General features: G+C 42.5%; 1 protein-coding gene across 1 annotated transcript in view; it reads right to left on the bottom strand.

The window, feature by feature from the left end:
* Positions 1-5,549, bottom strand: part of LOC135221155 (elongation factor Tu, mitochondrial-like) — a gene marked incomplete in the record, with an annotated part of 114,001 nt that extends 108,452 nt beyond the window's left edge. Inside the window, 2 exon segments of the mRNA XM_064258979.1 lie at positions 5,099-5,265; positions 5,510-5,549. Coding sequence (XP_064115049.1) covers positions 5,099-5,265; positions 5,510-5,549 — 207 coding nt within the window.
* Positions 5,550-15,397: the final 9,848 nt, after the last annotated feature.

Genomic DNA, 15,397 nt, shown 5'->3' with positions numbered 1-15,397 from the left:
TTTGGCTGTGAAGTTACAGAAGAGTGCTCTCTTCTTAAGAATCCCCGAGCTAAAGTGAGTAGCCAACTCCTCAGAACCATCCCTGACGGCCTTGTCCATACAAGAAAGTACACTGGACAGCTCCCCCCAGACTATGGTATCAGAACTCCTTGACCTGGCATCCAAAAACTCCAAGACACCAGTCGAGAAAGTTGAAGACCTCTAGAGTCCTGAAGAGGCCTTTTAGATGGAAGTCGAACTCGTTATGGGTCCAAGTGACTTTTGATGGAAGACAGAAGGGCTCCTGGAAGCGTCCACGATGCTCCCGAAATCACCCTGAGCAGAGGCTGGTAGTTTAACACCTACGTCCTCTCCCGTCTCGTACCACATGCCTCCTTTACCGCAGAGTCTTGATGGCGGTAAAGCCAAAGAGGACTTTCCTGACGCTTTCCTCTTCTCCATCCAATCATGGACTTTCCGGAACGCTTGCTTCGTGGAAAGCGACTTCTTCATTTTAACGAACCCCGATACCTTCGATGCTTTAAAAGAAGAAAATTGAGAAGGGGGAGAGTACGAGGGGCTTCCGGCTGGAAAGTTTCACCAAACTCCGATGTAGAAGACGCATCAAAACTTTATAGTCCGATGAGACAGGAGCTGGCTGCTGCTCTTCCTCTGCTTCGACTAAATCATCGCTAACTCCTTCCTCAGAAACTGGAGAAGTTGGAGGTAATCCTGAAGAAAAATGACGAACAGGTAGGGTTCCCTCTTCCACCTGAACTTGCGTTGGTGAGGAACTGGCGTCCACCAGCGCGCGCTTGGCGTCCGAAGCCACACGTTTGGCGCCGACAGGTGCGCGCTCGACATCTACTAATGCACGCCTGGCGTCCACTGGCGCACACCGAGCGTCCACTAGTGCACGCTTGGCGTCCACTGGCGTGCGCCGAGCGGCCGCCGTCCGACTGGTGCACGTTTATCAAACAACAGGTGCGCGTTTGGCGGCAACGGAAGCGCGCTCCACTTGCACAGAAGCGCGCTCAGCGTCCACAGCTCGCTTACGAACATTCGAAGACTTGCGAGCGGGAGATATCTCATCCTGAGAGCGAGAAACAAATTTCTCACCTCCTCTAGAGAGCTGCTGGGGAGCAGAACGAACTCTAGAGGGAGACTCGAACGAAGAGAGAGGCGAGCGAGGAGAAAGAGAAGGTCTTGACTTCTTCACAGGAAGCTTCTCGTCCTTTCTACGACGCGGAAGAGACTCTCTAGAAGCAAGAACGTCCTGAAGTTGTTGCTGCAGTGACTGAAGCATCCTCTTGGTTGGCGAATCTTCCTGCTCTGGGGGGGAGGGACTGATCCTGTGAGCAGGAGAGCGGCGAGGGGACGCCTCCCTCCTCCTCCCAGGCACGGCCTCCTCCCGAAGCTCTAGAGCGACTGTATCGCTCGCGCACGAACTACCCGAATCCAGGTCCGAAGACTCTCTACGCCTTTTCTGCGGCGGAAAAGCGCGAACGCACTGTCAGGAGAAGATCGCAGTTCCGGAGAAACTAGGACGTGAAGCGTCACCAACACGCGCCGCCTTTTCAGCGGACGGGAAGCACAGTTGAGAACTCCACCCTTACGTGGGGATGAAGCCTCCGATGACGAAAAACACTTCTTGAGGAGACGTGCACGCGCACGCTCCCCTGGCAGTCTGGGGATTTTTCATCAGTAACTGCCGAAGGCACGCCAGATCGGTGGGGGTTCCTTGTAACCCTCCTTCGGCTTTCGACATGCTCCCTCCCCGGGTCCTGGGAGCCAAGCAGAGGTCCAGGCCTAGAGGCGAAACGAGGCCAATCTGACGCACCCTCCACTACACAAGGGGTATCACTGCAACTCTGCACATCACTTTTGCTCTCAGAGCCAACACTTTCGATTCTAAATTTCGAATCGACTCCAAAATTAAGGACAAAGTATTCACTCTACTGACACTGCTTCAGGGCCCGGAGGCAACACTACAGGGTTAGGAGCATTAACAGAAGGAGGGTTAACAGGAGAAACATTAATTTCTTGCACACCTGAAACACTCCTGGAGGAAGACCTCCTTAACCTATCCTTTTCAAGTTTCCTAAGATAGGTCTCATACGCCTTCCACTCAGAATCTGTTAATCTTTCGCACTCCTTGCAACGGCTTTTATACACACATTCATGCTCCCTGCAACCCTTACATACCGTATGTGGGTCTACTGAAGCTTTCAGTAGCCTACCTCTACAATCAGTCCTAGAGCAAAATCTAGCGCTAGCTGTACTAGACCCTGACATATTATCCAAGAGAAATCCAAACCAAAATCAAATCAATCCACTAATAACGTGTGCCTAGCCACCGATCCAAGTCAATTAATCCAAAAAAGAACCAAAAGGGATACTCAAGTAGCCAAAAGTTTCCAAATCCAGACGGAGGTGCTGTAAACAGATGTTCACAACACCGGCGACAGAAAAATTATGAATAGAAAATGGGAATGGTTCCTGATACCCGCCTCCCAGCGGCGGGAATGGGTACTAACCACCTGACTCCCACTACGTGTGTCGTAAGTTTTAAATTCTGTCGGTCGTCGGAATTATCAGCTATATATATATCTGACAGGTAAGTTGCATGAACAAAATTCAATTTACGAAAGCAAATACAAATTTTTTTTGCCTCTGCATACGAAAATAATTCAGGCTACGAAAGGGTGTTACTGTAAAGTCCTGAGATTCGCCCGGACCACCGAGAACAATTTTAAAATTCGTTCGTTCACGTATACGTATTTCGTTTGTTAGCGTAAATTCGTGTTAGTGATTTTGCTTTCGTTGTACTGTAAGTTAGTTTATCATGTTGTGTGTGAACTTAATTACTTACGTTATTAGCCATGGGTCCCAAGAATATTGCTGAAGTTCACGGAAAGAAGAAAATGCTTTCTATGGAGAATAAAGATGGAGATAATCAAGAAGTGTTAATGTTTTTCTGCCATTTGTAATGTGTTTCGTAAAGTTTTGTGTTAATGTTTTGTCATTTTTTAATGTGTTCGTAAGTTTAAGTGTTCATGTTTTCTGTCATTTGTCCTCCTCTGTTGCCACTTTCGGAAATCGCTTCACTCGAAAGGTAAGGTTCCACATTTTACTACATATGTATGTACGTACAGTATTTCTTGTACCATGTACACTAATACACTTTATTTACAGGTACGTAGTACATAGTAGTATATAGTATGTAGTTTAAGTTAGGTATTGAATGGTCCAGATTGTTGTATTTCATTGTTTATTGGTCAATTTAGCTTTATTATAAAATTTACTGGGGTGTTTTTGTATGGCCTGGAAAGAATTAGGCAATTTACATGTAAAATGTGGTTCAAGATACGAAAAAATCAGGTTACGAAGGCCGCTTCAGAACGGATTAATTTCGTATCCTGAGTTACTACTGTACTCCATATTTGTATTGATGAATCATTACACTAAATGACAACTTCTAAAATATGTTTACCTCTAACATTTCCAGTGATGAAGCTGACTCTCGAATATTGTCATCTCGCAAAAAGAGTCACAAATCATAGCACCAAAGCTTACAAACTTATAAATCCTCTGTTCCAGCTCCTGATTTTATATTACTGTTCTTTTTTCTGCTCTCACTTGTACTGGCCACGTAGCCTGTGGATTTTCTTTTTTATCTATTGTAATTTTGTCGTTAATCAAAACCATCTTTTCCCTGAGCTTCATTGCAGCGTCACATTCATCTCAATTTTACATTCTGTAAACACAGATAATGCTGATAATTACTCTATCAAACTTGGCTCTCTTTTTTTCCATTCCATGGCGATCGTACAGTAAAATAGTGCTCTGGATGGCAGCTGAGTCGTCGGCAGAGTAGTCAGGCTTCAGCCATCAAGCTTGGCTTGGTGAGGTGGTGGTACTATGCAGCGTGTCGTGAAGAGCAGTCCATGAGGCAGGCCTAACAAGAAATTGGGAGTTGGTGACGAGTCTTACACATGAAGCTGCACGGCGAAACCTAGTGTAAACTCACCTTTAGGATACCAGTTTCACTCCTCCCAGGTGCTGGGGTGTGTGTCATTGACCTTGGCTTAGGAGAATCAGCAGGCCGGGAAGCAACCTCCTCACACACTTCACTTCACTAAGCGCCACCGGGCGCTCCACTAACAATTCACCAACACTAGGAGCTCTGAAGCTCTACTATCATCCATTAAGACCTTACCAGAAGCAGCTAATTGACAAAGATTTAGCAATGGATTTGAATCTCTTATCAATCTTTCTCTTGAGACTAGCAATGGTGTTGGGTTCGGAATTAGGGGAGCTGGGTAAAGGAGTGGGTACAGATTGAAAATTGGGAACAGGGTCAAAAGCAATGACAGGTTCAACAACATTAACAACTTCATCAATAATATCTACTGAGGGACTCTGGCTAACTACAGCTTTGCTAATCAGTCTATCATCGCCTTTCTTTCTCTGTCCCTTTCCAGTTTATGTAAATGTGATTTCAAAGCCTTCCAATTATGCAAATCCCGATCTTATGTCTACTGAACATACTTGTCCCTTAAAATCTGTGCAAATGGTGTGCGAATCGTAAGATTCCTTAGTCAGACGAGCATTGCAGCCTTTGCTGCAATACTACTAGAACTACTAGAGTCTGACATATTAAGGTTAAGTCCAAAATCTTTGTTACTGGTAAATCACAGCCGTCAAAAAATTGGCCAAAATCAATCAGTAATAATAGTCTAATATTGTACAGAAAGGCAATACAAACGATGAGAACAACACGGATAGATACAATAATTTCCAAAATTCAGCAGGAGCTAACAGTTAATCAACAACCATCAGCTGGCAGAAGCAAATTGAAGCCATGTTTTTTAGTTGCTCCTCTCTAGCCCCAGCAGTGGGTGGGGTTTGTCACCTGGCCGCTAGAAATAGTGCAACTTGTGAATTTTTAAAATTCTAGCTGCCAATTGTAGAAACTTTTAGCTATATGCATAATTACTGGGTAAGTTACTTAATATAAACTCACAGACCTTTCAAGAGCCTATGCTATGAGTTCCATAATGGACATGTAATATAAATAAAATTTATATGGTATAAAAAAGGCAAACCACAAACTCACCTTAATATAGTCAGCATGTCCAGGACAGTCAGTGTGCCCATAATGCCTATTTTCAGTGGCATATTCAATATGTGCAACATTAATGGTAATCCCACGAGCCTTTTCTTCTGGAGCATTGTCTATTTCATCGTATCTTTTTACACTTGCTAAGGCTTTCTGAGACAGTACTATAAAAGAGAGAGAGAGAGAGATTTATACAGTACAGGTTACATTATAAGTAGAAATTAGCAATTCTCTACCAAAAACAGTATTTTTCCCAGATACAAATCTAGTCGGTTATATGTGATTATTCATGGTATCAAGCTGGTTTGGTTATTGAAGTTGATTTACTAAGGAACTGATGCATGGATGGTTAATGGTAGGATTTTGCTGAAATGCTTCAAGTTTGTATCTAGGGAAAAAAAAACCTACAGGCAGCCTCCCAGTTACAGTTGGTATCAGTTACCAGCATTTCGGTTTTACAACATTTATTAAATATATCTATAACTGGGTTTTACCCTCCACAGGGTTTATAGCACTGTTGTCTGGTTATCAGTGGCTTAGGCTTAGTGCCAAGACCACCTCATAAAATTTAAACTTAACAAATATGCATCGTTTCCTGGGCTCTTTTAAAGTTATCCTTAACTTTGCTGTATTGTCATGGTAATCGCTCTATGGCGAAAAAACACATATTAAAGGAAAGGAAAATACATCTTCTTCGAGTAGGTCTGCAGCAAGGAGGCATTCATGCATGTGTTGGGGGCGTCTGTTCTCATGATTGTTTGAGAATCTCCAGGTGTGTTGTGGGACTCCAGTACGCGCCCGTCACTAGAAATAATGCGTAGTATGATGTAACTTTTCGTCCGAATCCTTCTAAAAAGTTCCCGTCGGGAGACGATGATGAATAAACTTCTGTTCTGTTTGAGTTTCTTTCTATAGTCATACCCCGTGTTTCAACTGTTGGTGTTGAATCCTTTTTATTTATTTATTATAATAAAGAACCTAAGCGGGTCTCAATCCGTAACATGTATCCAATAATATTGTATGTAGTCTTATATTACTATTGTATTATAAAATATAAAATACAAATAAACCGATCATGTTTTGGTTAGGGAAAATCAGCTGAGGGTGAAGGTAAGTTTATTTTGCTGTATTTAACTCAATTCAGAGCAATTTTTTTGCTTCTATTTCACATAAATTAATCTCTAGAAACTCTTATTTATATGGGATAAGGTTATTTTTTGTTATATGAAGTGTTTTTTTGATTGAAATATGACTTACTTATGTGTTGTTGTGAACGAGATTTAGTTATTTTTTCGTTAATATATAGTGCTGTTGTCTGGTTATCGGTACTTAGCCTAAGCACTGAGACCCTCATAAAATACATACATAACAAACCTCCATCTTTTCCTTGGGTCTTTTAAAAAGTTATGCTTTACTTCACTGTATCTAATAATACAGTATGTAAGTCTCATGTTATTTAAGTATTATAAAGTACAAAGCAAGCAATCAATGTTTTGGTTTGGAAAAATCAGCTGAGCGCAGAGGAAGGTTTATTTCGCCCTATGTTACTCAATTTTGAGAGATTTACTTACTTCTATTTAGTGTAAATAGATCTCTAGAAAGGGACAAAGTTATTTTTGTTATATGAAGTGCTTTTTAAATTGAAATGTAACTTAAATACGTCTTGTTGTGAACTAGATTAAGTTATCTTTTTTGCTAATAGATGGTGTCAGGAGAATGTTTTTTTTGTGTTAAAACTAGATTCTGTTCACTATTTTCATCCTATTTCATAATAATATGAGATTCACATATTCATTTTTTATCAGCGTCAAAACAACAGTAAAATGTCTTTCATGGCCAGTATTTTTTATTAAAATACTTTTTTCTCCACTATTATTTGCAGTAGAGTTGCATCCATGTTGCTGATGCACAACAACTTATAGTCATTAGCAGTGTGAACATGTTTTCTCAGCTTCAGCTACTCCTGCAGCTTAAATTTTGCAGTACAGGCAGTTCCCGGCTTACAACATTCCGAGATTACAACGCTTTTGAATTAGTATATTCATCATAAATTATTTCCAAGTTCACAACGCACGTTCAAGGGTTACAACGCCAATCTGATAGAAGAAATGATTCCAAAAATGCAAAATAATCAATATTTTAAAGTTATTTTGATGAAAATGCAACAAAAATGCAGTTTACATAGTTTTTAATACACCCAATGCATTAAAAGTAAGGTTCTCTTAGGATTTTCGACGATCTGGCTTACAACGATTTTTGGCTTACGACACGTCTCAAGAACGGAACTCCCATCGTAAGCCAGGGACTGCCTGTACCTATATTTCTTTGCCAATATTTCCTCCATACCAAATAAAGGTACAATGTAAAAATATATGTCCTGTTCTATTTAACATCATTTGTAACATAACTGTAGTAATTTTTTACTATCGTATGATGGCTGAAATACAAGCTAACATTGTTATCAGATTTGGTTCAGTTGTTGTAGCAAAACAAGTTTTCTTTCAGTTGTTTAAGGCTGTAGCATTTAAGCAACAAATATGACAATTTGTCCAAAATTACATTTTTTCTAACTATACAAACCTGAGGTCCTTTTACAATAGGAAGGTTACTAGCAGCAGCTGGATAGGTCGTAAGCTTTCGAACAAGGGGTTCGGTAGTTAACTGCTTGTCCGACAGTGCCCGCCCCGCGCGACTGGGAGGTGAAGAATCACTTTTGCTTTAGGCCCAAGCAAAAACTGCAGAGTGAGGAGTGGCATGAGGTGGGACTATGTGTAAAAGGACCTCAGGTTTGTATAGTTAGGAAAAATGCAATTTTGGACGAATTGTCATTTGTTCCGACACGGCATACAAACCTTTCGGTCCTTTTACAATAGGAAGACTCACTTCTTGGTGGGAGGAATCTGAGTCTTTTGTGAACCGAGGGAGGGATCCAAGCCTCTGTCCGATTGATCGGGGTGTGCACCGCAGGATTAATGGTCAGACCTCTAGACCAAGTACTAAGAGAGAGGCAAGTGTATCTTTTCGTACCAGCAAGCAAGAACAAGTTCCTGATTGCAAGAGCCAATATAAAGTTATGGATTTGTCTCTTGTTGGCATCCACTTCCCCCCCCTTGTAGGAGGAAATGGTGGATATTCTGCTCCTATCCCTAGTGAAAGGGATAGGATGGGGCTCTTGTCATATAGCTCACCTGCATCTCGTCCTCATCCAGCGTAGTGACGACCGTAACCCTCTGCCCACAGGTAGAGGAGAAGAAAAAGATGGGAAGAGAAGCCAGTCACTCTCTCATTCGCACATCCATTCTCACAGTCACACCAGGACTTGATGCTGTTTCAGCCTGCGAGGGTCTGGGTTAGCTACACAACTTGTTGAGCAGCCACCACGGGTCCCAAGGAAAAGGTATCCAAGGACCTGTGGGCAATATCCCGAAGGTAGAAGGACGTGAAGGTAGTCTGGTTGGACCAGACACCTGCCTTCAGGACCTGCACCACGGAGAAGTTCTTGCGGAACGCAAGGGAAGAACCAATGCTCCTGACTTCGTGGGCTCTCGGACGGAGCATACGGGTGTCGTCACTACAATCAGCCTCATACGCTCTCCTGATCACCTCACGCAGCCAGAAAGAAAAGAGTTTTTTGGATAATTCTTTCTTGGTTACCCCGATGCTAACGAAGAGGCGTCGACACTCAGGCCTGAGGTGACGAGTTCTCTTCAGGTAGTGCCGTAGCGCCCTCACAGGACAAAGCAGCATCTCATCCGCATCATTATTGGTGAAGTCCATTAGGGAGGGGATTGTGAAAGACTCGAACCTGTCGTCAGGGATCGACGGTTTCCGAGTCTTCACAACGAAGTTCGGGACGAAATCGAGCATCACAGATCCCCATCCCCTGGAGTGTCGTACATCAAAGGAAAGACCATGAAGTTCCCCTACTCTCTTCGCCGATGCCAGGGCCAGCAAGAAGAGGGTCTTGAGGGTCAGATCCCTGTCTGACGACTCTCGGAGTGGCTCGAAGGGTCTTCGAGTCAAACTCCTAAGGACGAGAGTCACGTCCCACTCAGGGGGCCTGAGTTCCCTGGGTGGGCAAGACCTTTCGAAGCTCCTCATAAGCAAGGAGATCTCGAACGAGTTCGAGATATCCAATCCCCTCAGTTTCAGGACTAGTGCCAGAGCAGCTCTATATCCTTTCACTGCGGGGACAGAGAGGAGCGTCTCTCGGCGAAGAAAAACGAGGAAATCCGCTACCTGCTGAGGAGTGGCTCTGAGAGGAGATAGACCCCGTCTACGACACCAACCACAGAAGACGGCCCACTTCCCCTGGTACACAGCTGCAGAGGACTGACGGACGTTTCCAGCCATCTCTGTTGCTGCGCTGCGAGAAAAGCCTCTTGTTCGCAAGAGATGGTGGATAACAGCCAGCCGTGAAGTCGTAGGGACTGGACTGTTCGGTGGTACCGTTCTACGTGTGGCTGGGTGAGAAGGTTGTGCCAAGGGGGAGTCTCACTCGGTTCTCCTGCGAGAAGAGCCAGCAGGTCCGGATACCAAATGGCGGGAGCCACCAGGATCATCCTGAGATTCGGGGTGGTCAGCACTCGACTGATCACCTTGCGAATCAGGCTGAACGGGGGAAAGGCATACGCGAAGAGGTTGTCTCACGGATGTTGAAGAGCGTCCTCTGCAGGTGCCCATGGGTTCAGCACGGCTGAAAAGAAAAATGATATTGTTATGATACAATAAAGTTTTATACATACTTACCTGGCAGATATATACATAGCTATAGACTCCGTCTTCCCGACAGAAATTCGAATTTCGCGGCACGCGCTACAGGTAGGTCAGGTGATCTACCTGCCTGCCGCTGGGTGGCAGGAATATGAACCATTCCCGTTTTCTATCAGATTTTCTCTTTCACTTGTCTCCTGAGGGGAGGTTGGGTGGGCGATTAATTGTATATATCTGCCAGGTAAGTATGTATAAAACTTTATTGTATCATAACAAAATCATTTTTATGCATTCAACTTACCTGTCAGATATATACATAGCTGATTCACACCATTGGAGGAGGGTAAGAGACAGCTAATTACTGAATAGACCGGTAAACAACATACGCTGTAGGTAATAAATAAATAAAACCTTGGTTCCTATGTGTTTAGACGAAGGGTTGACTTCCTAGCTATTGCTAGGAGTCTGCTTTGTCTCAAGAGCCTCGGCGAGGATGTGACCTATTGCTAAGAGTTCTTGTAGATCTGTCAATGGGGTCTTATCCACTTACTCGACAGAATCTAATGGTCTTTTGTCAATGGGGTCTTATCCACTTACATGACAATACACTTATGCCTAGTGGCATAATTAAGGAGCACAACACCGAACCCGATCACCTGATCCTAACACGAGGGTTTGTGCTTAATTTGAAAAGAGTTATCCCCAAACTCCTTTCAAACAACCCTAAGAAAAAACACTATGTTAAAATAAAATTGAACTCACTAGTTAAGGATCAGTGTCGGCTCCCTATCCCAGCAACGTATCCGTAGACACGTATAACCAAGAGAGAAGGATCTCTCATAGGTCAACTTGACCTCCTTCGTGTAATGGGAAGCCAAAACAGAGTTGCATCTCCCGTAAGTGACAGCTAATATGTCCTCATGACATATTGTTAGGAAAGAACAAGAATTCATAAAAGCTCGCACTTCATGCGTTTTTAATTCTCAGCTGTGTGAAGGAATCATCAAGTTACTCACGAAGTGCTTTAGCGATCACACTTGTTTCAAAGAAGACCAGGGCTTTCTTTGAAATGGATCTGTTCTGGATGAAGCCTAGAGCCTGGCTGGCGCCTCGCGCCTGCCTGTCCCTTGCGCCTAGCTGGCGCCTGACGCCTGGTTGGCACCTAGCGCCTGTAAGGCGCTTTTCGCCTGACTCCTGACTCCTGGCTGGCGCCTCGCGCCTGGAAGGAGCTTCGCACCTGGAAGGAGCTTCGCGCCTGGCTCCAGACTGGCTCTTTTTGGCGCTTGGAGCCTGGCTGGCTCCTCCCCACTTGCTGGAGCTTCAAGCTTGGTAGAATCTCGAGGATGTCTGGCGATGTCCACATAGGACGCTCTTATCTGTCCGATTTGTTCGCCTCTAGCGCATCTGCGCTAAGTTGGAGACCCGCTCTTTCTTCTCATCAGACAATGACAGTGTTCCTTGGAACTGTCTGCCTCTGGCGTTTTTTACGCCTGTTTTGGCATTTGGCGCCTAGTTGGCGCTACATTGTCCGAAAGTCCTGAACATCCACAATAGTTTATCAGGAGAATGGAGAAGGGTGGAAGAAATTCTTCCACTTTGAGCTTTTGGCCTCTCCGGCAAGGGGAGGTGATTGTAGTCAGCTACATCCATTAGACGATAGGATATCTAACAGTACGAGAGATAAGAGTCTTCCTCCGAGGAGGATCCTTCTTGAGTACAGTGGGGCCTCGCTTAGTCGCGGATCAGCAATCACGGATTCAGTTAATCACGATTTTTCCTTGGACCACTTCTCAATCTATATCACTGGTATGCATTGCAGCATCGAGGGCTTGTCCGTTGTAGGCTAAGCCTTGTCCGGTTCCGGTAACCAGCAAATGCATGAACAGATTCACATTATGATATTAACTGACAATAAAGGTAATAAAACCATTCTCACCTTATATATTATTGGCATATCTTCATAATATTATAGCCTATTCATGGAATAATTCCACATCATTGACATCAACTTGTAGTTGAACGGCCAGCAGAAATGTAAACATTGAGTTACACTTAACAGCACCTTTGCCATTCTTAACCTTTTAGAAATGTTAATAGTAGTAGTGTAATTACAGTAGCAATAACATCTAGGAAAACATTACTTTTCAATTCGAACTTCATTATTGTTTTGGTATAACGTAATCAACTTCTCTGAACACTGCAGTCATAAAAACGATAATTGTCATAGATTATCGTATTGTTGTTTGCGATCAGCGACGAAGCGTAAATGTAATCAAACCATTTTTACCTTATATATTATTGACATATATTCATAATAAAACGCATATCTTATACTATATTATTGGCATATCTTCATAATAAAAAGCCTCTTCAAGGAATAATTCCTTGGGGAATGCATTTTTCAAAAGATAAAAATACACTTTACATGTTTACAGCATGCAATGATTACTTTATTTTGATGTGATTACATTAATTTTACAGTATGGTACTCTAAGCAGTACAGTAACTATTTTTTTTTATCATAAATGTATATTCATTCACGAAAAAAATACGTATGACAACCGTGACGTCACCAAACCTAGTCTCGTTGGTACACCGTTCTACAAACTACCGATGTATTTTTACGTAAGTATCCTCTAAATTCTGTCATAAATCACTTTACTTACTTTTTTTTGTGGAGCCCAAATACTACGTATATCCCCGGAAAATTAACGAAATCTCGAATTTTATAATAGAGCAAGATTCACTAATCACTGTGTTTTCTTCTTCTTTTCATGACTAAATGCATTTTAAGGATACATACACTCATTTACAAATTTTCAAATACTATGAATGTAAATAGCAAAATCTCTCTCTCTCTCTCTCTCTCTCTCTCTCTCTCTCTCTCTCTCTCTCTCTCTCTCTCTCTCTCTCTCTCATCACTTACAGAAAAAAACTAGAATACCGATCTATTATTCTGTGATTTACGATACTGCTTCAATACAACTTTTATAGTTGACTAAATGATTTTCACATTATAACAGTATACAAAAGAATATCTTATCACTATCCATCTTTCATCTTATTATTCCATCCATATTTTAAAATACAACTTTCAGTGTGTTATTCTCCAGCTAAGCTAGTAACAGTATTCTCGTCCCAAGCTGCTCTCTCAAGCTATTCAACAGTTACTCTCATCCCACTGTCAAGTCTCTCTCTCTCTCTCTCTCTCGTCTCTCTCTCACCTCGTCTCTCATCTCTCTCTCTCTCTCTCTCAATGAAATATGAATTACTGTATCATAATATCATAAACTATTATGTACAAAGTTAAAAATAATAATAATTCCATTAATAAATTCATTTCTTTTAGCAACTAAATTGTTTTCCAAAATAATTCTTTCGGTAATAAACGTGCATCAGCTGATTCTAAACGTAAACAAAAGACAAAAATAGATTTTTATTGATGTATTTTGCTGTTTATACATTAATAATATAGTTGGGTGCTGTAATCATTACAGTAAATCATGTTTTTTTATCATAAATATGTTCATTCACGAAATAGATATACTATGTACTTTTAGTTTGGTGCAGCAGCCAAATCATGCAAATAGAAAGGAATTGTTAGGTTATTATATTTTTGTTTGCTGATCTGATGAAGGGGAAATTGAAGATAGGAAAGAATAACTTTGAAACTGTCTTGAATTTAGTTTAAGGTGATAGTTGAAGACATATTTGGTGCTTGAACTAAAGTAGGCAGTTATAAACATTGAAATAGTGGTCTTGGGTGGGTTAATTATTAAAGTAGGCAGTTTAAAGCAATTTTTAGGGGGGGTACCAGGATAACACGGGTATTTACTTATCACGGGGGGTTCTGGGCCCAATCCCCTGCGATTAACGAGGCCCTATTGTACTTCCGTTGCTAACGAGATCTCTTCTTACATGTTGATGAGGTTCCTCATTGCAGAATCTTCCCTATCCTTGTCCGAAGGAAGGGAAGGAGCCTGGAAGTCGAAGGAGACTCCAAGCTGAAATTGGGAGGACTCCTGATTTCTAGCTCTTTATTGTATCCCTCTGAATACCTTCTGGGAAGCATTTCGAGCCCTCATCGCATCCCAAAGACTCTGTAGGCAAACGTTTAAACCATTATCTGTAGATGAAAACGTAAGTACCCTGCCTGGACAACGGAACCTCTATCTGAAAGCATTGAGTCAGGAATAGAGGGTTTTAGTTCTTTTACCAGACATACTATGCTGGCAAGAACCCATAGCCGAGTATCCATAGAATCTGATGCGAGATTCCAATGCACAAAAAATTCACTTGTCTTCTTTGTTGTTTAGGACCAAGAGAAACAAAGAATTACCTCATAAAATTTCTCAAAGAAGTTTAACGAGGAGCAGTTCCATCTTGTCGGAACACAGAATCTGAGGTCCCAAAAAAATCCCATTCCCTCTATTATTTGAAAGAGCCTCAAATCAAATAATGACAAACGGTTTGCTGCAAATAATTATAGAAGAGGATGATTTATAATCCTCTTACTTGTAATGAACTAGGAGAAGGAGGGGTGTGCAGGACTCAAGAGACTCTCCGAATTCATGCAATAAAAGGGTGCTAAGGTCTTGTAATCTGAAAGACCTGCACCCTCATTGACTTCCTAGTCTGATATATCTTTGTCCAATAATGTTGGGAGAAGAATGAGTCACCTGAGGAGAGCGCCTCTCTTCACAAGGTGAAGGGCTTTAAGCAGTAACAGCCCCATCCTGACAAGGTTACGTTCGCACGTGCGACATCTTGAGTACCTGGCAGGTGAAGGCTGATCCTGTAAAAAAAGTCTCTCCAAATCATCCTGACAGAGATGAAGACGCTTATGCAACCACTAGAGTCCCTGTCATGAGAAGTTTGTTCTTGCTAGAAACTTCCCACAATCTCAGTCCGTCCTGACACGGGCAACGGCCGCCTGTGCGACAACTTGTGCCCCCGTCAGGAAACAACTGATCTTGTGACAAATCTCAAAGAGGAGACTCTTGGTGAATTCTATCACCAAACACGAAGAAGCTGGAGATCCTGGAGCCTGGTTGATGCCTGGCGCCTGGCTGGCACCTGGGTGTCGCCTGGCTGCGCCAGTCTGGCGCCTGGTTAGAGCCTTGTCCGTGTTAATCCAATTGATATCCTACTCATGTCGTATTGAGGTATCGTATAAGATCCCGAAGATCTTAATTCTCTGCTATCTCTAATTCTCCTTGTAGAGACAGAGTATAGCCTTTTACTGCGTTATTGATAGCAGATATATACAAAGGTGATTCTTCCCTCTGAAAGGAAAGAAAAACCGCCCATGTGGTTCCCAGAGATATCGGAAGAGGACAGTTTCCCCATTCCATCTAGCACGATCTGCAGCAATTCTGTCTTTACCATGACTCTTGTCTTTTACCTTGAAAAACTCCTCTCATTCATGTCTACTTCTGGTCAGTCTGCACGCAGGACCGACTCAGAGTGGAGAGGTTTTTCAGGTCTATTTATAATAGATTCTGAAAGAATATCCAGACTCTCTTGGAAAAGCCTTACGAAACATGCTGTGAGAAGAACGTGACTTCTGTGAATCCAACCTCT

Source organism: Macrobrachium nipponense, chromosome 2, assembly GCF_015104395.2.
Source record: "Macrobrachium nipponense isolate FS-2020 chromosome 2, ASM1510439v2, whole genome shotgun sequence".
Taxonomy (NCBI): Eukaryota; Metazoa; Arthropoda; class Malacostraca; order Decapoda; family Palaemonidae; genus Macrobrachium; species Macrobrachium nipponense.
Note: the sequence above shows the minus strand (reverse complement) of the source record. Positions and strands in the feature narration are given on the sequence as shown.